Source organism: Plasmodium vivax, chromosome 11, assembly GCF_000002415.2.
Source record: "Plasmodium vivax chromosome 11, whole genome shotgun sequence".
NCBI lineage: Eukaryota > Apicomplexa > Aconoidasida > Haemosporida > Plasmodiidae > Plasmodium > Plasmodium vivax.
Genome location: NC_009916.1, coordinates 924,499 through 946,553, shown reverse-complemented (window position 1 = coordinate 946,553; position 22,055 = coordinate 924,499). Strand labels below are relative to the sequence as shown.

Genomic DNA, 22,055 nt, shown 5'->3' with positions numbered 1-22,055 from the left:
ACACGCTCCGTTACTTGCTCAGGAACTCCTTGTAATCTATTTGGTCCGCCTCGCTGCACAGCTTGCTAGCGGCGTTTGAAAAAGGAAAAAAAAAAAAAAAATTTACATATATATAAACATACATATATTTAAACACACACATATATACCTAAGCTAACGAAGCTGCGCTGCACCAAAATGGAGAGCCTGCTTTACCGCTCCCTACGCACCTGATAATTGCATCCATTTCCGCAGTGGACAGTCTTGACCCAACGGTGGTGAAGAGTGACTTGAACTGCTCCTTGGAAATTTTGCCTGTTCTCTTTGGTTACCAAAAAGGGAAAGTAAAAATGGCATATGTTGTGACGACGCGTGTGCTGAAATTGAGACTGTGGAAGTAGGCGCATGATTAGGCAACAAAGGAAGGTGCTCTGCTTCTCTCCTTTTTTTACTATCATTAAAACTGCTTGGAAAATCCAAACAGCATTGCAATCGTGGTGAATAGTTAAACATAAAGGTGGGCAGCATTTACATGAACGTCGTAATGGTTAAATACGTCTACTAATCCGTCTGTGGAGGCACTAGACAACTTCAGATTTTTGCAAAACTTTTTTATATTTGACAGGGAACATATCCCTAAGGGGGGGGAGTAAATTGTAGTAATGGAGAGTAAGATGTGTAAGGGGCTACTATGAACTTCGTTTTTCTGCATCATTTTGAAAACACATTTAGGGGTGATCACAACTGGTTTGCTCTTTTCCCAACCGTTGGTGGCGCGGATAAATTCGTCTATGTCTTCCTTTGAAGGGACGTAACCCTAAGGGGAGAATGGACTCAGGTTGTGGGAGGCCCTGTGGGGAGTGGCCCTGTCGGCAGTGGCACCAATTTGAAGAGTTGGCCACTGGCGGGGTTCCCCTCGAGGGGGTCTCTCCAAACGTATGGAGTCACCCCGCTGCACCCCCCCTCGAAGCCTTACCAGCTTGTACACTATCTCGAGGGCGTTCTCTGTATTTACATTTTTGGATCCATCCTACGCGGGGGGAGTTTTCCAAAAAATGGGCAGCAGTTTGAGCACATCGGGGCAAAAAAAAAAAGCCCACCACAAATGTAGACTAAATGAATTCACTACAAAGGAGTGCCACTCGCAACCGTGCAGTGCTGCTATCATTGTGGGTGTACTCCCTTTTGAACACCCGTGGGGGAGGGGAACAATAAGTTTTTTTTTTTTTTTTTTACGGATAATTTGTTAAAAAGGGAAGTTAGTTCAACTTCGCTCGCCAGTTCCTGAGTTGCGTTAGAAGTGGGGAAAAAGAAAACAAAAAAGTGAGGGGCATGCCAAAAAACGGAGAAGCATACCGTGACATGGAGAAACGTGAGAGGAACCCAAAAAGATTAATCAATTTGCACACTGCACCACAAAGACACAAAATAAACCATTCCCACGAACGACATAGCGCGCGCGTGCGAATCCTCTGTGGGGGTATTAAAAGGGGTACCTCCATTGGGTCAACCTTCCTCTCGCCAAATATGTGAAGTTTGCGTGGGGGGGTTGGTTTCCCTCCTCTGGGTAACCACTACGCCACCACTGAGGGTATAAAATAACTCGCCAATTCAGTTTCTAAAAGAAAGTCTCCACCCCGTTTTCTACTGTGAAGCAGCACCGAGGGTGTATCCCCAACGACAAAAGTGTGCTTCCGCTTTCGTGTTAGAACATCCGCATACCCTTTACGTATGCACGTATTTACACTGCGCTCTCGTTGGAACTGTTTGGAAAGGAGGTGGGTGGGGACCCAAGAGGTTCACGAAAAGTTTGTATCGATCGAATTAACGAAAAAAAAAAAAAAAAAAAAAAAAAAGGAAACTCACCGTGCAGGCGACACATACAATATGGGCGCACATGTGCAGGAAAACTTGTGCACATTCGTACACGTGCACGCTTTGCGCGTGCTGCTCACTCCACGATAAACCGAAGGCAAAAACAATTACTCTTATGAGGGGGAAATAATTAAAAGTTGCAGTTGTGCTTATATAAGCTAAATTTTAAAATCAAACGTAAAAGGGGGGTGGGTAAATGAACGCATGAGCATGCGCGCGTACACACATATATATATGTATATATGTATTACATAGGTGAACCATTTAAAAAAAAAAAAAGCAAAAATATGAAAGCACTCTCTCCTCAAACATTTTGCAACCGATAAAAGGGTACACCGAATGTGCGCCGTTTGCATCTGCGCGTTTATACAGAAATGGAAAGAGGTGAAAGGGGGGCAACTCTTCATATAAGCGGCACAAATAGATAGATACGTCTCGATCGTGCCTATCGAGGGGGTGGTAATCGCGTGGGTACATACACATGCTATACATACACGAAATGTACACATTTGTGAAAAATGAATTAAAATGGAGTGCTTGGGGGTCGAAAAAAAGGAAAAAAAAAAACTGCAAAGTGGGATTTTGCGTGAATTTTTTTCTTTTTTTTTTTTTTTCCAACTTGGTCCATAGAATTAATTTGACTAAAAAGACTTCAAAAAAAAGGGTACACATGGGGAGGGGGTGTTTTCCATGGGCCCACATGTGCGCTGCGGCTTCAGGGAATCCTCCCGCTCAAGCACATGTGTTCACACATATAAAGACACAAGTACATGTATAAACACATGTACGCGTAAACACATGTGCACGTAAACACATTTACACACATGAGACGCCCTAGGACGAGTAGAACAAAATATAGAGGGACAGAAAAAAGCCCAGGAAAAAGAAAAAGGAAGATGCGGCTTCCGCTTGATACGTTTCCGCCTGGGTTCTGTTGTCGCCACCACCGCTTTCGTAGAAGTAGGGCTCTTCTGACATGTTGGTGTAGGACATTCCAAAGGAGAAGGGGTTCACCCAAACGCCAAAGGAAGCCCTTAACCCTAGGTTGTTAGAATAGCCATTATTTCTCCTGACGCTTTCTTTCCTTTTGGGAGTGGGTCTGGGTTCTTCCACATTCGAATACTTATGTTCGCTGCTATTCTTGCCCCTTCCGTACAGGGGTATTACATTTTCCCTTGAAACTTCAGCTTTGCAGACAGGGCAGTCATTATTTTTTTTAATCCAAGCGCAGAGACATAACCAACAGAACAGATGCCCACATTTCGTCACCACTGGGTCTCTCACATCATCAAAACAGATGTTACATTCGAATGTACTTCTGCCATCATTTTCTGATGTTGTGTTTTTCTTGGCATTTTCTTCAGTTTTGTTTTTTTCCTCCGAGGTGTTATTAGCATTAGTGGGTTCTACATTTTGGTTGTCTTTACTAATGGGGCTTTTTTCTTCCATTTTGTTTGTTTCTCCCTGATTTGGGTCTTGCCCATTTGTTGCCTCTGCTTTTCCATCTGCATTTTCCTTATATATATCATCTTCAAATCTAAGTTTTTTGTATTTTTCCTTTACCCCCCGATCTTTTATCATAACGTCGTTACTGTGATGTGTTTCCTCGTCTTTTGCCTCATCAGTCTGGGACCGCTCCGCTCTAGTTCCCTGCTCCTTGGGGGCACCTTCTCCTAATCTGTTCTTTCGGTTCACTACGTTGTTATAATTTTTCCCTACAGTAACGTCGTGCGAGCTGTATGTGCTCTGCCAGTCGGTTGATAGTAGCCTCATATGGCGATCCTTCTCTTTACTGCAATTTTCGCAGCTGGTTATTCCCACTACATGTGTAGAGGCGCTACTTACCGATGCGTCTCCTTCCTCAGCTGGTAATGAACAACCATCTGGGGAGTGGTTTCCCCCTTCTTCGGGGTTCACAATTTTGGCCTCCTCCCTTGGTACCACTTTGGAATTGCTATCCCCAGCGCTGCCACTATCATTACGCTGTGTGTTACTTTTTAAGAAGGGCAGTTCTTCCGTTTTTTCAAAATGGCCCACGTTATCGGAGCTGATTCCGCTCTCGTTAGCACTGTCTGGGGTGTTCTTCTGAGGTGTTAGTAGAATCTCCATTTCCCCTACCCCTGCACAATCGCCATTTTTATCGCTTAACCGTATGGAAGATAAGGGTGATGCGTTTTCTTCCTTTTCATCATTTGCTACATCACTTGGGTGAGCAGTTCCCGAAGGCTCCGCCACGCTTTCGCTTTCTCCCTTGGCGGTTAACTTACTTTTTATGTCACAGAGCACCGGATTTGCAGACTGAACGTTGTCCTTCCCCTTGAGGAATTCTTCGTTAACGTCATAATCGTATATTACATCGTACAGCGAATCATATTCGTTTTCTTTTTCATTCATTTTTGGGCTTTCGTTTAATCATTTTTAAAAAAACAACGCGATTTTTCTTTTTTTTGTTTCTCTATCTTCTGAAAAGAGTCATGCATATATTACTATATATGAAATATGTACGTATGTATATTCTTCCTCGTTTAAATGCGGAAGTTTTTTTTTTTTCTCCCTTTTTCTGGTCTAATTGAATTAAGCAATTCGTTTTGTTAAAGAAAAAAATGATTTACGCGCAAACATTTCTTCGCGATATTGTATACTTCCACTATCGTATACGTGGGTGATTCTCGCAAGGAATGATTGACTGGTTTTAAACTCGAAAGGGTAAAATGATTGTTTTACAAAAAAAACAAAAGCGGCAAAAAAGGGCTAACATGTATATGTAATTATGTACGTCTCTGTATTGAATGAATACATTTTTTCTTGCATACATAAATAAAGTAACGCATATTACAATATGCCCCTCGCGGATGTCAAAACAGAACGCAGCACGAGGGGAAGCGAAAAAATTGACTGTTTTGCTTTAACTTGTAAAAAATGATCAAAATGCTGTTTTTAATTTATTTTAACTTTTTTTTCTTTTTATTTTCCCTCTTAAATGGCAACGTGCATTTAACAGAATATATAATAAAACATGTATGTAATTTTTTGGCATTCCCCATTTTTAAAAAAGAAAAAAAAAATTGTATGTATTATGTACATGAGCGAGTTGACACAATAATCATTTTCGTACACCTTTTTTTAAAGTTTTCTTAAAACGGTAAACAATTTGTTAATTAATTTACATATAGACTTAAATAACACAAACATGGAAGTTATAAAAATGCGTTAAAAGTGCTTTTTTCTGGAAAAAAAAAAGAGCAAACTTTTGAATAACATCTTTTTTTTTAACGGCGTAATTGTTGGGTGGGCCGCCATATACAAACAGCTGGGTTATTCCAAAGTAATGTAGAAAAGAATTTGAAACTTTTTACAGCTTTCAAGTGGAGATCCTCTTAATTTTGTTATTTGCAAAATGGGAGATTTCCCCATATGAGTTTATTTCGAATTAAAAGGATAACGCGGGCAATTTTATATGTAGTATCATCATGTAACGCTGTACACAGCCGAGTGGGGTGTCAATAAACCACACGAGCGAAAGAAATTATTTTCACATTGAAGAAATGTATTACGTTGACATATTAACGTTTCGTGAACTGCGTGCAGGTGTTTTTTTTTTCCCCATCCACAGCATTATACTTGCTTTATTTGCGCATGTTCGTTTAATGGGTCCCTGGGGGCTGACAACTATGTTGGACATATTAATCCTTTTATGCCATCAATCGGTTATACACGCATCTGCTTGGCATTCATACGAATTAAAATAACAGAAAAAAACGCCCCCATAATGTCTTCCTTTTGAACGTAGACATGTTCTTTTCTGCCAACGATTAGACATAATAGATTTTTTTCGCAGGTTAAAGTTTCTTCTTTGAGAAAATTGCTTTGGTTTAGACAAAAGATGGGTGTACGATTGTGTTTCTAAACCGTTCGGAGGGAGTACTTTATATCCAGCGTTTTTTAAAAAAACAACTGTTTATATATATGCACATGTAGGCCCTGCGTATGAATGGGTACCCCTGTTGGTATGCTTCTATACTCGTAGCGTGTGCCTGGACTCACGTTGATTGCTCTATCGCTGCTAAAAAATTGAGGCATCGTTTTTCCCCATTTTACATGTCATGGCTTTTAAAAGAAATTATTTATGAAGGGCAAAACTTGATTTGCAGTTATGTACCATTAGCTTATTTCTACGACAACCAATCCATCGGTTACTAGTGATGTCTGGTGGGTACATATAATGTACCATTAGATGCTACACCCCTGTGCGACGTATTTTTTTGAAAAATTACTTGTCTATTTTTTCATCTTCACGCGAAAATTGCTTTACTTGGTGACCCGTTTATTACACTCCGCGCAGTGTGCTTTTATTGGTTGGGAAAAAGAATTAAATGTGATGGAAAGAAATAAAACAAAAACTCATGCTGCGTTAACACTACCGTTGACGCTAGCATAAGTTTGTGTTCCCTAAGAAGGGGCAGCTCTTACTAACCTTTTCTTCAGTGACAGAATGAGAAAACACTTTTTTTCGAAAAAGGCGTTACCCAGAACGGTAGGAACAAGTAGTAAAAAAAAAAAGAAACGGGAACTGTAGCCTTCCTACCAACCAGTTATATATATATTCCTCATTTTAAAACTGGTGAGCATATTTTGAGTGTGCTTCATTTTTGCAGCGCATTGTCGCATGAAGGAACGCCGCGAACGTTTTTTTTGTGGCTAGCTAAAATATATATATTATGTATTATGTATACATATGTGCGCATGTGTTGCGCCAAATCAGAGGACAAATATGAACCGTTCATATTTTTTTGGAAAATTTCTCTCGTTTGGCTAGCTCACACACAAATTAAAATTTTTTTTTTTAAACGAAAAAATTTAATCCACTGCAAAGCTAATTTGTAGTTTCCCGCGCTTGACAGCAGAGCATTATCAAAATTGGTGCATCTCGTTAGTACCTCCATTTTTGTGCTTCCCGCATACGCCCGGTTTTGTGGAAGCATTTTTTTTAGTTACCAGTTTAGCCTTTTTCTTTTAACACACTTGTTCTTTTAAAACTATTTTTTGTGGAATCCATTTGTAAACGTTTTATACACCAACTAGGTTTAGACCTCCTTTTTTACATATGTAAAGGGGAGGGGGGTTGCGTTTCAAAATTTATGTTAAATTTGGTAATGGTGAGGGGCGAAGCATACACACATAAATCGTGTGTAGATATATATGTACACACGCACAAATAATGCTAATCAGTGTAATTTCGACGAATGTACATTTATTGTACAAAAAAAAAGTGATATTTTTCAAATAAACAAAAAAAAAAAAAAAAAAAATATTCAAAACTTTTGGGACCTTTGCAATTTTTCAATAACGGCAGAAAAGGCTGCAAAACTGGCACACCCTCCAAGCATGGAAGGTAACCCTTTTTTGTACGAAATAGTGGCTCCTGTTAAGCAGCCAGAATATAGCGTATTCGTTATGTCATTTGCTGCTCTAATTTTTTGTAAAGAATTTTCATAAAAAGAGAATAAAAATCCTATTTTTGCAAAATTGAAACAAGAGCTTTTTATAGACTGTTTAAACAAATGAAACTGTTCCTTCAGTTGTTCCTTGTAACTTAAATTGTAATCTATATTGGTTGGTTGCATACTAAAAAAAAAGGCGCCAATTAAAACACCCACAAATCCTCCACCAATGCCCATTCCGATACACTTGGGGATAATTCCCTCATTTAAGTATGTGTGAACTTTTAAAAATATTTTCTCCTGATCAGTTAGTTCTTCTCCCTTTTTAAAAATTTTAAAATTTATGTATTTGTCATTCAGCAAAATGTTATTGTTGCGTCTGTTTTGGTAATTGCCATCATTGTCGTTGTTGTTTAAATTCATTTTGCGCTGCAGAGAATTTTCACCGTGAGCTTCGGCAAGGAATGAGTTTACATGCCTTGTTCGTTTCGATCGAGCGATATTGTATTCTTTTGCTTAATTTTGGACGTTTTTTCTGGGGAAGGTGGATATAGAAGTGCTCGCTCCTTTGTTTCCATATAAATTACATAACAATTTTTGCCACTTATGGGAGATTCAACTCTATGCGTATTTTACATTTTTCGAAAATTACAAAAAGGTGTTTTTTAAAGCGAGCAGGGAAGGGTTCTCATTCTTAAGCAAAAAAGGAAAAGAAAAAAATGAAGAAAATAAAAAAAGAAAAAAAGAAAATTTTTTTTTCGAGTTTGAAAAAAAAAAAAAAACAGTGCATTCGCCATATCTACATTTTTCTTATGTTAGTGTACATCTCGCTTCCCGCCCATAATCCATATGGTGGTTTTTAAAAAAACGACGTTTTTCTGCATTATTTTAGCAACGGTTTGCGGTTGAAAGTTTTTAATAAGAGATATTTAACCGTTATGTTGACCATTTGAATGTTTGAAAAAATGACCATACACACGTTTCAGCAATTGACACGTAATTTTTTTTTTTTTTTTTTTTTTACCACGTCCACATGGGGATCTTATTAAAACACCTTTTCCTTTGCGTAAAAGTTAGCGTTTGTTCAAAATGGCTTCCGTTTAAAAAGGGTATGTTCAAAGGTGTTCCTTAGCAGTTTTTTCCGATCGAGGGATGCACACGGGGAGAACATGTACACGTACAAGGGTATGTAAGTATGTATGCATATACGTATGCATGTACGTGTGTATATGTATATGTGCAGATATACCCTTTTATGCTAGCACTTTCAGCGCGCGCTTAAAGACACATTTACGCCATGCAGGTTAGGGTGCGCGCTTTTCTATCCATACACCTCCGCATCAATCAGCAAAGCCGTATGGTACATTAAAACGTCACAGAGGGGTGAAGTAAAAAACCGCTGGCAAGGTTAAGAGCTGCATCTCTGCTTAACAACATTTCGACAATTTTAAGGGCAAATTCGACGGCAGATCCGGGGCCAACAGAGGTTATACAGTTCTTTGATACGCACACTCTTCCCTTGCCGATATGCTTGAAATCGCTTTCGAACGATGGGTATGCTACTGCCTCAACGTCATCAATTAGGGAATGGCGATGTAGGACAGTTTCAGGGGCTGCACATATGGCCGCATAAAATTTGTTGCTGCTTTTCTGCACCTTCAACATTTCAATAACGGTTGGGCAATTTGATATTGCGTTCGATCCTTTCATGCCCCCTGGAATGACAATTACGTCAAAGGTGTTATCCTTTACCTTGTCAATTGTCGTGTCCGCAATTACCACGTTCTTCGACTGCAGGCACACCTTTTCCGTTTCCTCCACGGACGCTGTTGTCACGCTGATGTCTTTCGTGAAAAGAAGGGGAAATAAAAATATATGTATATATATACGCATATATATGAGGATGCGAAAAAAATTAATTCGCCCGTTTTGCAACACATGATAAGCATAAATGCCGCCGCGAGCGCACACATGTGGAACTTTTTCCTTACTAGCTCTCCTTAGCACATCGACCGTTGTAATATATTCCACATCTTCCGATCCGGATGCCTTGGGAGCGAACAGTCGTCAAAAAAAAAAAAAAAAAAGGTGAGTCACGATCAACTGAGAGGGGAGTTCTTTAACAAATTGGGACGAATTCGCCAAGGCTACCATCCCAAATGTGCACGAATGGGCATACTTATAAAGTAAGTACGCACGCCGCCATTCGCTCGGCACAGAGCGAAATGACAATCTCTTACCACCACAACTAAGGCTGTTTTTTTTCCGCTCATGGTGATTTTATACGATATAAGAGGGTACACAGTTTTGCTTGGCAAAAATTACGTAAGGGGGGTATCCTATAAGTGTACTAATAAATTCAAGAGGGTAACTCTTACGCGTAGGAATTACAAAGTAGCAGTTTTTATTTGTATTAAAAAGGGATGTTCCACTTTCTTATATGTAATATTTTAAAAAGGCCACCTTTTTTTTTTTTTTTCTTGCACGTTAATGTGACTTCCTATATATGCATTGCGAAAAAGTAACGTGCAGGGAGCGTAAGGCGTAGCACTTTCGAATTGAAGGGGCATACCATCACCATGTGCTCATTTTGTATTCATGCGCATGTGCAAAGGCGTTTTTGCGTGGTGGCCTCACCTACGGGGATGCAAAGAACCCTTCTACATAGGAGAGGGTATAACCCAGAAGAAAAATGCATGCAAAAAAAAAAAAAAAAAACCAAAAGCAGTCACATTTTCGGGGACAAACTGGAGAAAAAATAACAACATAGAGAATGCTAGAAGTTGCTTTAAAGGACAAATGTTGACGTGTTGTTTCCTTTTTCTACAGTTTGCTTAACGAAACAGTTCTACATGTTACTCTTAAAATTTGTTCATTATGTAGAGATATACACAAGTGAACGCCGCGCACGCGGGCATAACATTTTTTTTTTTTTTCTTGCCAATGCATTCTGACAAAGTATGGCACCATTTTGAGTCGCACTTTGGCACACCTGCACACATTGACTCAGCTCAGTTTAACGCAGCGCAATTTAGAGTGACCCAATTTGACGTGGCGCTGTTTCTTCCCTGCGATTTGCACCCGTGCAACATGCGAAGTTTACAAAATGACGCTATACACGGGCGGCACTTTTCAGTAGACCCCCTTTCAACTGTGCGAAAAATATTCTGTAGAGGAGGAAGAATTACTTCCTAGCAGAGAAGAAAAAGGGGTGATTAAAAAAAAATTGTTAAATAGTGCATAAAATAATTTACACACCTATGCCACACGCGTGCGCCTGACGTGAATAAATTAACGTAAGGTAAGGAAGAAAAGGAGGCCGCGAAGCTGGGAGAAAAATCCCGATAATGACAAAGCAGTTGAGGAAATATCCCACTGGAAAAAAGGGGCCACATAGATAGGCATATGTGTGTATACATGTATATATATACATATATATATGCACATCTGTGTAGGTGATTTTACGCCCGCCTGCACGCGCGCAGACGAGCAGACGCGAACGTGAGCCTTGCGAAAGGGGAGGAAGTGCGCCAATTTAAAAAGAAAATGAACATACCGGAAGAAAGGCGTTTCCAAAAAATTAACTTATCTGATGAAAGACTCCTCCACAGAGCGAACGCACCTGAAGAAAGGCACCTGCACAAAATGAACGACGACGAAATGAGTTGCGCAGAGGAGGACGTGAAAAACAAAAATGACAGCAAGATCCTTTACATGCACCAGGTTTTGGAAAGCCAATTCGAAAAAAAAATAAAAGAGGAACAAACTAGCTATGAAAGAAATACCGATTTAAGAAAGTACGAAGATTATATTTCCCAAAAAAAAAAAAGGGCTTTCACCCTGGGGGCCATTGATGGAATAGGGGGTATTAGCATTCTAAACGCCCCTCTGATGAATCCCGAAAATGCAAAGATAGACCCACCCATTTTGCAGCTGCCGTCGGCAACCAATTTGATAAAAAATGTGCACGTGAAAGTCCATTTTGACAAGAACATTGACAAGTCGTATAAATACAGGACCCAAAATAGCAACAGGGATATCATCAGGAATATGAAGCCGCTGTATTCCCTGCCGGAGAAAGTGATGAGTTATTATATGCACGAGGGGGGCCGTGGGCGGGCCCAACAGAGGGGGGAGCGCGTTAGGGAGGGTGTTGTAGAGGATATTCCGCAAGGTATGGAGGGGGATGTTCAGCAAGGTATGGAGGAGGATGTTCAGGAAGGTGTTGAGAAAGACGTTGTGGAGGATGCTGTGGAGGATGCTGTGGAGGATGCCGAGGAGGACACCGAAGAAGAGTCTAAACCAGATGACCAGCAGATGAACAAATTTGCGGACGACCGTCCAAATAGCAACACAGACACGGAAACGGACACCCCCTGTGAAGACACACAAATGGCGTGCGACTCAAATGACACGTCCGACAGAGCATTTGGCGGAGAGGACGACAAAGTGAGAAGCCCTCATGTGCCGTCTCCACCCCCCGCGGACAAAGAGGCGATGTGGTCAGGGGAAACGCAAGCGATGCCCGCGAAATCACCCTCAAAAGAACCCTCAAAAACGAAACTCGTGAAAAAAAACGAAGAGCCGAAAGAGCTCGACAGTGGCGCAAACCCACCTGCGGAAAATAAGACCCCCCCGGATGACGCAAACGGCACGAAGGAAGACCAAAATTTTGAGAACGAAGACCAACTGAACTTTTTTAAACTAAATCAAATAATGTCATCGACCTTGACGAGTGCCCTCAAAATGTTGGCGGACGATGTTTTCGTTTAGGTGCAATTATTGCTCGAAAATTTCGCCTTTTTCGCATCGAAGGGGGTTGAGGACGGTTCGGTCAGCACCCCCCGCTTTTTTTTTTTTTTTTTACCACATATTGCCATTGTGCCTTACCATTTGCTTGTGCGTGATTAGCTCAATATGATATCTTATTCTTTTTTGTAATTTTTTCCATCCCACAATGTAGTAACAATATGGGTACTTTTCAATCCAGTTGCGCGTATTGCACATTTTGAAGAGTGCCATATGAACGTTTAACATAAAATTTACATCCGTCTTAGTAACAATGCTGGTGGGATAATAACACAGCTGATGCTGTGAGGAGCGCTGTTCTACGTGAGAGGGTACGAAGTTACAACACAGCGCAGTGAGTTGCATGAAACGGAGTTAGCACTTTTGGAAACGAAACGGGTTGTAAAATAGGGGAGCTACATTAGGTTTCTCCTCATAGCAAAGCGGTCTTAGTAATTTTAAGCCGCTCTGCTTCTGGGCATATTTGCTCCTTGAAATGTGTGTGGGAAATAGGGGTGGAAAGCTCCCCTAACGAGAGGGTATAATAATTTGGCTCATTTTGTATCGCATGGCGTATAGGTATAAATATGCAGAGACATATATGCATATTGCTTCCCCACTCATTTGCCTCATTTCAACGTACCAAGCATAAGCGAATAAAACGGAAGGAAGGTAAAGTGTAACCGCTACTACGGTTGTTCCGAGTTTGCCTTGGTAACAATGTAGAATGACTAGAAAGAAATACAATCATGTCATCACTCTTTTCTTAGGAGAGCTATACAATCACTTTTTTTTTTTTTCAACTTTTAGTCGACGCGAAGGTGATATGCTAGAACGTCTTCCTCGCCTTTTCGCAGTAAAGAAGTTCGCCGCTCTCTGCAAAGAGGCCCCCATTTGTCGTAAAGTTAGAGGGGGGAAATTACTGCACAAAAACGAACTTTTATTTTTCCCGCAACTTTCCACATAACGTCGTTCTTAAGTTAAGCTCAAGAAAGGAATGCATTCTGCAGGGTGTTCTTTTATTTAGGGAGAAAGCACAGTTTGCTCGCATTTTTCGCTTTAAAAGGGCGTTTATTTTTTCGAAAGGGCCGCTTCTTTTTCATGACTCTAACGCCAAGGTGAGTTGATCAACAGTTATGCAAATGCGAGCAGGGGTATAATCCATTTGCTACTACCATATTGCCAATGTTAGCACGTTAGAATGTTGGCATGCTGGCACGCTGGTAGATATGTCGCCTTTTTTGAAAACTGCGCGGTAGAGGTCAGGCGAACGGGGCGCTCGACTAATGCCTATGCGGCACATAGTTCACCAACGCGGTATTTTTTATATGCAGCATGGCGGAATGGGGCCAGTACCTCTCGTATGGCCATCCGAACTGAATGCATAATACCGCAGCAGCCTTTTATTTTTTTTTTTTCCTCAACCCCGGTTGGTATATAACTCCCATTCGGCACTCTATATCACATGCGCGGAGGTATATACATGTCATAATACATTATTATATGTGCAATGCATGCCATGCCGCTTTCCCCGTGAGGCAATTTTTCTTTACTGCTCTTATTAATTTCATCCATTCGGTAGGGATGCAATATACTACATATGTAAAGTTCAAAACGTATACATTTTGCGAGAGCTCCTTTCAAGCAAGCAAGCCTTCCTTTTTTTTCACCTTACGTTGCGTTACTATATTTCCACGGTTTAGGGTAAGGTATACAAATATATACATATAACACTGCAAAATGCGCATAGCGCATTATTTTGTACATACGCATATATATACATATATGTACATATAACATATACCATGCAATGCGTATGCTGCCTATGCGTTTACTTTCTAGAAGAACATTTTTTTCACGACTTATGAATGCCAAAGTGGATTGGGCTCCATAAGGAAAAAATTAAAGAAGCGAGCGAATTGAACGAATTAAAAATATTTCACCAATTTAGCCTACCAGCGCGTTTCGCCATTTTCGCATTTTTGCCCATTTGCCAGTTTTTACCCTGCGAATATCAAACATTTGAGGCATGTATACATACATATGCATATACTCAGCATGCCGAGCGTGCCATTTAGCAAATTAAATGAATTAAAATTGTGTGAGTGTTTTCCCCTGGCCGGCAAATAAAACGCGTAATTTTGTTTTATTTTAGCAAAGGCTGCGCATTTAGGGAAACATCAGCCTTATTTTTTGCCCCCTTTGATGCGCCACAGTATGTATGTAAGTATGTATGCATATATATATATATGCGTATTCGTAGCATTGTACGTCGTGCGGATGCATACGTATGAGCTGCACGTGTAGCACTCGTGTACCACTACGCATTCGCAGCGCAGTAACAAGTCAGAACTTTCCCCCCTTGCTTCTGCTTGAGCGCCAAGTCAGCGATCAGCAACTTCCCTACCTGCATACAACGCGCGCACGTATGCATGTATGATGGCACTCGTCGCGTATGCGCAGTATGGGTAATGAACGGATGAGCGGATAAGCGGATTAACGGATGAGCGGATTAACGGATTAACGCTGTATGCGTAAACCCCTGCTTTCTTACGTGTACACTTGCGCTCAGGGGATAAGTGCGCACGCAGGCTATGCATATAATACCTTCACATGATATAACACTGCATATGTGCGTAATGCGCTTATGTATATACTGCTCTTCCCCGCCGCGCATATAATTATACATTTTCACATTTTAGTGTTGATTTTTCATCCATATATTGCAACCGCCTCTTCCAATATTGTAAATTAATTTGATTATATAATATTATGCATATGCAGAGTATATTTGCTACATGTACAATATCACATCCCCCCGGCTCTGTGCGTGTGTTTCTTATTTAATTTTTTTTTTTTTTTTTATTTTTTAAAATTTTTTTTTTTTTTCACAATTTCAAGTTTTAATTATAATTTTCATAATCTTATAGAAATTATATGCAAGAATTTTTTATTTGTACACGTCAATATATTATACATATACGTGTTACAGATATTTTTATATGTAGCATTTATGCATAGCCCATACGCGTAATAGTGTTACGCCTGACTTTCCCGCGCGCGGCAGCCAAGTAGTTCATGTGCCATTCCTTTTATGTGGGCCACACGCGTATGCCCGAGCCAGTGACGAGCAAGCGAACGTACATGTGCGTATGCAAGTGAGTATGCGCGACGTGTATTTGCGTGGCGTGCATCCCCCCTCGCAAGCATATGCTCGGCGCTAAGCGTAGAAATGCATTCCGTACGTAAATGCATGTGACGAGCGCCTCGGCTTGCTCTGTGCTATGCTCCTTCCCTTCCGCGTCGCAAGTCCTGCGCCGCAAATTCTGCGCGGTACATTCAGCGTCGTATAACCTGCGCCGTGTAACCTGCGCCGTATAATCTGCGCTTTGCATTTTATGCCCTCTGTTTTGTGCTACCCATTCTGTTCCCCTGTTTTGTGCCTCCTATTTTGTCCCCCTGTTTTGTGCCCCTTTTTTGTGCCCCCTGTTTTGCCCCTTTTTTGTGTCCCCCGTTTTGTGCCCTCCATTTGTGCCTTCCATTTGTACCTTTCATTTTTCGTTTTTTATTTTGCGATTTTCCCCTTGTGCCCTTTGCGTTTCACATTTTTTTTTTTGAGATTTAATTTTGAAATTTGTATTCCCCTCCCCCCTTGCGTATGTTTGCCCCAAAGCATAAAAAAATTAAAAGCGCTTCCATCCATTTATAGGTATACGTATGTGTGTGCATTAGTGTATCCCCAAATTTCTTGCCTGGAAATGTACATGCGTGTGCCTACATGAGTGTGCCTATATGTGTATGCCCACAAGTGTGCACCTACATATGTATGTGTTCGCATATATATTAACATATATATATATGTTAACATATGTATATATTCATATGTACACTCCTGTAATTAGATTGTTAATTTAATTTAATTAATTTCCCCACGTGTATGTCCGTGGTTTGCCCATGTACGTGTGCATGCTGCTGTTTTTTTAAATGTTGTGAAAATTTACAAGTTTTTCGTCTTTTCGTCCTTTCGCCTTTGCTTCTGTACCTTTTTGCGCTTTCACGTTTTTGCGTCTTTGCTTCTGCACATCTTTGCTTCTGCACATCTTTTCTGCTGTACATCCTTTCTGCTGTACCCCTTTGCGTGCCCACTACTCCACGGTCCACACGCTTGTTCTGTGTTATGACCCATTTGTTAGCGAAAATATGCGCGTACGTGTGAAGGTGTGTACATCCCACGCGCATATGAGCGGATATGTGTGCATCTGTATAGCCGAGCGTGAATATATGTAAAAGCATATACGTACACCGCCGCGAATATATAAGCTCCTCCCGTGCACACACCTCTGCCGCTAGTCCACCACGAACCGACGTACATGTGAATGCAAGAAAATGCATAACAGCTGTTTCGATAACAACAATTCGTACGTGGAATGGAAGCCAAACGAGAAGATATACAAAACGGTTATACAGGCGCTGGAGTCCTCATGCAACAGTTCGAACAACAGTGTCCAAATTGAGGTGACCAAAGTTTTGAAAGACCTAAACGAAAATGTAGCAGATGCTGCTCTGTACCTGCTGCACATCTTCTTGAATAAGCAGGAGAAAAATGATGTTAGGCAAGTAGGAGGGTTGTTATTAAAAAATTATATAAACTCAAAAAATAAATTTTTAAATAACGAAATTTTAAAAATCATAAAGAACGAAATTTTCAAGCTAGTAGAAGACGAAGTTAAAGAAATAAGGAACACTGCAGGTTCGGTAATAACGACTATATTGACCAAGTACGAAGGGATAGATAAATGGCCAGAAGCATTATACAACTTATTGCTACTAATAGAACGAGGGAATAATGATGTAGTGGATGGAGCCTTCCGTGCCATAATAATAATAATCGAGGACGAATTAATGAATAGAAAAAATGCAGACTCCTTTTTCTTCCAATTTTGTAAAACCCAATTGTTACAAAAGCTATTTGCCTATTGTGCCCCACAAGAAAAAAGTATAAAAAAGAAATATGCCGCAGAATGTCTGGATTTGTTTATAACGTCTTCTTGCTTCACAACCAATGGAGTGTTTAATGATTATTTCCCGCAGTTATGGGAATGCCTAGGATTTCTAGCCTCAGAGGAGGATACGCAAATTTTAAAAATAGTAGTAACCTGCATGACCATCATCACGGATACGAGGTACTCCTCCATTTTTAACAACCTAGATGCGATCATACAATTTATGGTAAACGCCACAAATTCATGTGATAGGAAGGTTCAGTTAGAGGCCCTGGAGTTCTGGCCCGTCTTCATCAAGGACAGAAGCTACATTGCCTATTCAAACTACAATAACAACAGCAAGACAAATGATATTAACAAAGTAGATAACTACATAGACGAAAATGTGTACAAGAATATAAACGAATTACGAAATGAAGCGTTGAAAATTTTGAAAAACTATTTGCCTTATTTGTGTAAAATATTGGTAGACAACACGGTGTATACCAAGTGGGATTACCTAACCATGGATGAATCGCACTTCCAAAATGATAATGCTAATGTGCCTGACTTGATACAGGACATCTCCCCGGAAATGTACAACAATAGCAGTAAGAATAACGAGATGAACGCACAGCAGGGGCAGGAGGAAATGAAAATTAACAAAATGAATAGCAACAGTGATAGTCACACACACATGGGGAGCAACTCCCGCAATGGAAATATGAATAGTAACAATGTGAATAGCATTGGAAGTAGCAACGGTGGGGGAGTTGACGGCGGAGGTGGTGGGGGCGGAAGAATGATGCAACCCGGGGATCAAGCAAATAATGAAAACCACATGGATGACTACACCGATGATGAGGATGAAAAGAATGACGAAATGACGGCGAGGACTTGGGGAAATGATTGGACCGTAAGGAAAGGAGCTGCCTTATGTCTCGACTACCTATCCAATGTGTATAATGACGAAATATTGGAATTTATTCTACCTCATATAGAAGAGAAGCTAATGAGTGACAAGTGGAACATTAGGGAAAGCGCAGTGCTAACCCTAGGCGCGATAGCGAAGGGATGCATGTATAGCCTCTCCCCATTTATCCCCAAAGTGTTAGAATATTTGATAAAGTTATTAAACGATGAGAAGCCCCTAGCGAGGAGTATCTCCTGTTGGTGCGTAACCCGATTTTCATCGTGGATATGCCACCCGGATAATTGCGACAAGTGGTTCGAACCGGTTTTGTTAAACCTGTTAAAGAGGATTCTAGATACAAACAAAAGGGTACAAGAAGCGGCTTGCTCCTCCTTTGCCAATTTGGAAGAAGACGCGCTGGATTTGCTTAACAATTACCTGCACGAAATTGTGCACACCATTCAGCAGGCATTTCAAATATACCAAGCGAAGAATTATTTCATCCTCTTCGATGTGGTAGGCACATTGATTGACAGTGTAAACATCGTCAAAGAGAATAACGACTTGGCCCACGAAATTGTCAATTCGATACTTTCCAAGTGGAACAACATACGTATAAGTAGCCCCTACATCATAGCCCTAATGGAGTGCATGTCCTGCATTACCAGTGCCTATGGAAAAGACTTTTTAAAATATGCAAAAAATGTCATAAGGACGTGCATCAAGTTTTTGGTTCTCCTATACATAGATTTAGAGGAAGAGATAAAATATTACTACAGCAAAAAGGCGGGCAATACCAACTCGTTTATAGTTAACCGGAATAACATATCCGTGACGGCAAGTGAGTTGCTAGCTTATTACAAAATTAATAATGATGATTATTTTACCACGCTGAAAGATATCGATTCCATTTCTCCCTCGAAGAAAAAGGACCTCATTGAATGCAGCTTCGATTTACTGTCCAGAATTTTAAGTGTTATTAATTCGAATATTATGAACATTATAAGCGAAAATGAATTTAATTTTATCCCCCTTGTACATAGATATTGCCTAAAGTTTGAGAATATCAAATTTGATGGGGTGCTAAATAGCAAGCTAATAATGAGCCAGGGGTTTAACAAGCTGGTCCTCTCCCCGGAAGGAAATCCCTCTTCCGCTTCATCATCATCGGCTGTAAAGAATGGAAGAATAGGAATGGCGAAGGAGGAAGAAAATGACGAGTGTACAGAATTGGCGAAGCACTTTTTAAATTTTGGCATCCTACAATCCAATTTTGCCCTCATAGGAGATATTTCCCGATTTTGCGCCCAATATTTAATACCCTACTTGAATGACATTATCCCCTTTCTCATTGCTCACATTACACACCCGTCCACGCCGGTTTCGAATAATGCCAGCTGGGCCATTGGAGAAATTAGCATACACATCAACCCGCAGTACATGGAGGTGTACGTGGATGAAATAATTAAACAGCTCATTTACATTTGCCAGAATTCAAAGTATCACGGCTGCTTGCTACAAAATATATGCATCACTTTAGGGAGGCTCTCCTCCACCTATCCCAAGAAAATCATCTTTTATTTCCCCCAGTTTTTAAAAACCTGGCTAAAAATTATGTCACATGGGACCCAGGAAAACGAAAAAATTAATTCACTCAAAGCCATTTTGGAAACGCTCTACCTAAATCTCGACATCGCTGCGGAGAACTTGCAGGAAATTGCCTACATCATACTCAAGTACAAGTACGTCTCTCAGAATGTGAACATTTTTTTTCACCAGTTTTTGGCCACCATGAAGCAGAAGTACCCCACCCAGTGGAAGGGCATTTACAGCTCCACCAGCGACTCCTTGTCCTCCCCCATCCCCGCCGACATGCTGAACGATTTGAGCACGCGGTTTAATTTATAGCCCCCGCGTGGGTGTGCGTTAGCGTGTGCGTGAGCATGCGTATGCATGATTGTACGTATGTATATGTGCATGCCTGGCCGCGCATACGTATGCATATGTGCCAGGTCGCCCCCCCGCATCGCTGCTGCGGCGCGCACCGGCAACTTCCCCGGCGCAGCACCCCCTCCTGTGGGGTACACCCATATGCACACGTTACTTGCACACACAACACGTGCTGCACAGTATGTGTGGCCCATCCCTGCATGCTGCGGCGCGCGTACCAGTGCAGCAATCGCTCCCCCACATCTGTGCACGTGTACCTGCCGGCGCAAAACTTCATACACACGGTACACGCGCTGCTATTTTTAACTCGTTTGAAAAACAGACCTATCTCACCAGAAAAGCCTAAGAATGTATGCCTACTAGTACTTTCCCTTTTCATGTGTGCGTCTAAATCCCTGTGGTATGGAAGTGGTGTGATATGCTACACTGAGGGGGGACAAAATGTGAACCCCCGCGGGTAGCAAGTGTGCACGTAAATATACACATACGTACGTACATACATACATATATATATGTATATATTATATATGCGCATATGTAACCCTGCATGTGTGTAAATGCCTGTGCCTACCAATGCGCACCCGCCGGTGGCCCACGCAACACCCCTGTGGTTTTCCCTCCTCGCCAGTGTATGCATATGCGCGCTCCTTGGGCCCTCCGGCGCATTCTCATGTGTACGTGTATATGTGCGCGTCTATATGTTGGCGCAGCACTTCCTGCTGGCTGAGCGTGCCAGCATACCCCAAAATACACGCGCGCACGTTTCACTTATGAACCAATTTTGTAAGAATTGCATTCCCCCATTTTTATGACTACTCCTTGGTGCATGCATGTTTGTGTGCACATTTATTTTTACCTATTTGTGCTTGAACATTTATGCCCCTACATTCATTTATATACATCCGTGCATATACGCAGTTTTTTTTTTTTTTTTTTTTTATCTTTGCATGTACTGACACATTTTTACGTGTAAAAGAAGCGTTTAAGCGTTAAGAGGGTATCTATGCCAAATGGCCAAAATATAATGGCCGCTATTTTTTAAAAAGGGGAACATATAACATATGTTTTATGTGAAAATGTGGAAGTTATTTCCAAAGGTATATGCATACATGTTTGTATATGCGTGCTTATGTTTGTGTATATATATGTGATTTTTAAATAAACGATATTTTAATTAAACTTTTTTTTTTTCCTTTTTTTCTTTTTTCTTTCTTTTTTTTTTTCATGTCATAGTATTTATTTTAAACATATGATATAATATAGTTAATATTAGATGCTTATTTTAAATTTGGAAAAAAATTACTGGCGAGACAGGGAAGAGGGGGGTGACCCCTTCGTGTGCAGTTCGGTACGCAACAGATTTGCCCAGGAGAAATGTCCCCCCGAAAAAAGCGCCCTGTAAAAATAAAAAAACAACCAAATGGTGTACTCGCGGTGAGAGCGTGACGCATTGTAAGCCATAAGACAATTGACCCATTTTAAAATGGACCATTCTGCGAAAATAAAGAGAAAAAGGCGTTATTCTAATTTGGCCTGCGTCATACATTTGCGCTGGAGCGATAACTGTAGCATTGCTTAAAGGTGGAATGTGCCTGAACATTTGATAAGGTAAATTTTTTACTCCGTGGGTGGTGTTCCTCTGTTTGTTGCTTTCAGGTGCACCCATGGAAACTGTGTTGGCAATTCGTATGATAGGCTTCTCACCGTGTGTGCTTCCTTGTGGTGAGCATTTCCACCCCCCTGATCGGTTAAAACGTCTTATCAGCAATCCGCACACACTTGGTGCGTCCCTTAAACTCATGCGTTAAATGTGAAGAAGGTGGGGGTAGTTACTAACAAGTCAGTGGTAACGCCATTTTGTGGGAAGTGACACATGCACAGTGTATGTAGGCACCGTAGAAAAGTGCGTTCGCTTTTATAACTCCACTTGGCACGCATAAATATGGCCATGCGTACTTCATTTTTTTAAAAGGCCGCTTAACTAGGACAGTGCATTTTACGCAAAATGGTACAATTATAGTACCCATGAAACCTCGCAAGGGAAAATAAAAGAGACGTAGAATCAATCTACTCTCACTTGAGTCTTCATAAATCGACATATATGAAGTTTGTTAAAAAAAAAAAAAA

General features: G+C 40.8%; 6 protein-coding genes across 6 annotated transcripts; 2 read left to right on the top strand and 4 right to left on the bottom strand.

Annotated features, from left to right (window-relative positions):
• Window positions 1–10: 10 nt before the first annotated feature.
• PVX_114465 (troponin c-like protein, putative) lies at window positions 11–1,481 on the bottom strand (the record flags this gene model as incomplete). The annotated part of the gene is made up of 4 exons (XM_001616231.1): window positions 11–65; window positions 210–301; window positions 956–1,009; window positions 1,476–1,481. 4 exons carry the CDS (start codon window positions 1,479–1,481, stop codon window positions 11–13), a joined length of 207 nt encoding a protein of 68 aa, XP_001616281.1.
• Window positions 1,482–2,688: 1,207 nt separating this feature from the next.
• On the bottom strand, window positions 2,689–4,891 carry PVX_114470 (hypothetical protein, conserved; the record flags this gene model as incomplete). Its single annotated transcript, XM_001616232.1, has 1 exon — window positions 2,689–4,891. Exon 1 carries the CDS (start codon window positions 4,246–4,248, stop codon window positions 2,689–2,691), a length of 1,560 nt encoding a protein of 519 aa, XP_001616282.1. The 5' UTR covers window positions 4,249–4,891.
• Window positions 4,892–7,166: 2,275 nt separating this feature from the next.
• On the bottom strand, window positions 7,167–7,718 carry PVX_114475 (mitochondrial import inner membrane translocase subunit, putative; the record flags this gene model as incomplete). Its single annotated transcript, XM_001616233.1, has 1 exon — window positions 7,167–7,718. The coding sequence occupies one exon, from the start codon at window positions 7,716–7,718 to the stop codon at window positions 7,167–7,169; it is 552 nt and encodes a 183-aa protein (XP_001616283.1).
• A 609-nt stretch (window positions 7,719–8,327) lies between these two features.
• PVX_114480 (4-methyl-5(B-hydroxyethyl)-thiazol monophosphate biosynthesis enzyme, putative) lies at window positions 8,328–10,134 on the bottom strand. The gene is made up of 4 exons (XM_001616234.1): window positions 9,868–10,134; window positions 9,536–9,645; window positions 9,287–9,344; window positions 8,328–9,139 (listed from the first exon to the last, which is right to left on the bottom strand). Exons 2-4 carry the CDS (start codon window positions 9,566–9,568, stop codon window positions 8,661–8,663), a joined length of 570 nt encoding a protein of 189 aa, XP_001616284.1. The 5' UTR covers window positions 9,569–9,645; window positions 9,868–10,134; the 3' UTR covers window positions 8,328–8,660.
• Window positions 10,135–10,841: 707 nt separating this feature from the next.
• PVX_114485 (hypothetical protein, conserved) lies at window positions 10,842–12,068 on the top strand (the record flags this gene model as incomplete). The annotated part of the gene is made up of 1 exon (XM_001616235.1): window positions 10,842–12,068. The coding sequence occupies one exon, from the start codon at window positions 10,842–10,844 to the stop codon at window positions 12,066–12,068; it is 1,227 nt and encodes a 408-aa protein (XP_001616285.1).
• Window positions 12,069–16,469: 4,401 nt separating this feature from the next.
• Window positions 16,470–19,886, top strand: PVX_114490 (transportin, putative; the record flags this gene model as incomplete). Its single annotated transcript, XM_001616236.1, has 1 exon — window positions 16,470–19,886. One exon carries the CDS (start codon window positions 16,470–16,472, stop codon window positions 19,884–19,886), a length of 3,417 nt encoding a protein of 1,138 aa, XP_001616286.1.
• Window positions 19,887–22,055: the final 2,169 nt, after the last annotated feature.

Excerpts from the sequence above, each read along its gene's own strand:
- PVX_114480 (XM_001616234.1), bottom strand. The coding sequence starts at position 9,568 with ATGAGCGGAAAAAAAACAGCCTTAGTTGTGGTG. Across the intron at positions 9,345-9,535 it reads AAACAGCCTTAGTTGTGGTG|GCATCCGGATCGGAAGATGT; the intron begins GTAAGAGATTGT and ends TTCGCTCCCAAG. Across the intron at positions 9,140-9,286 it reads CGATGTGCTAAGGAGAGCTA|ACATCAGCGTGACAACAGCG; the intron begins GTAAGGAAAAAG and ends TTTTCACGAAAG.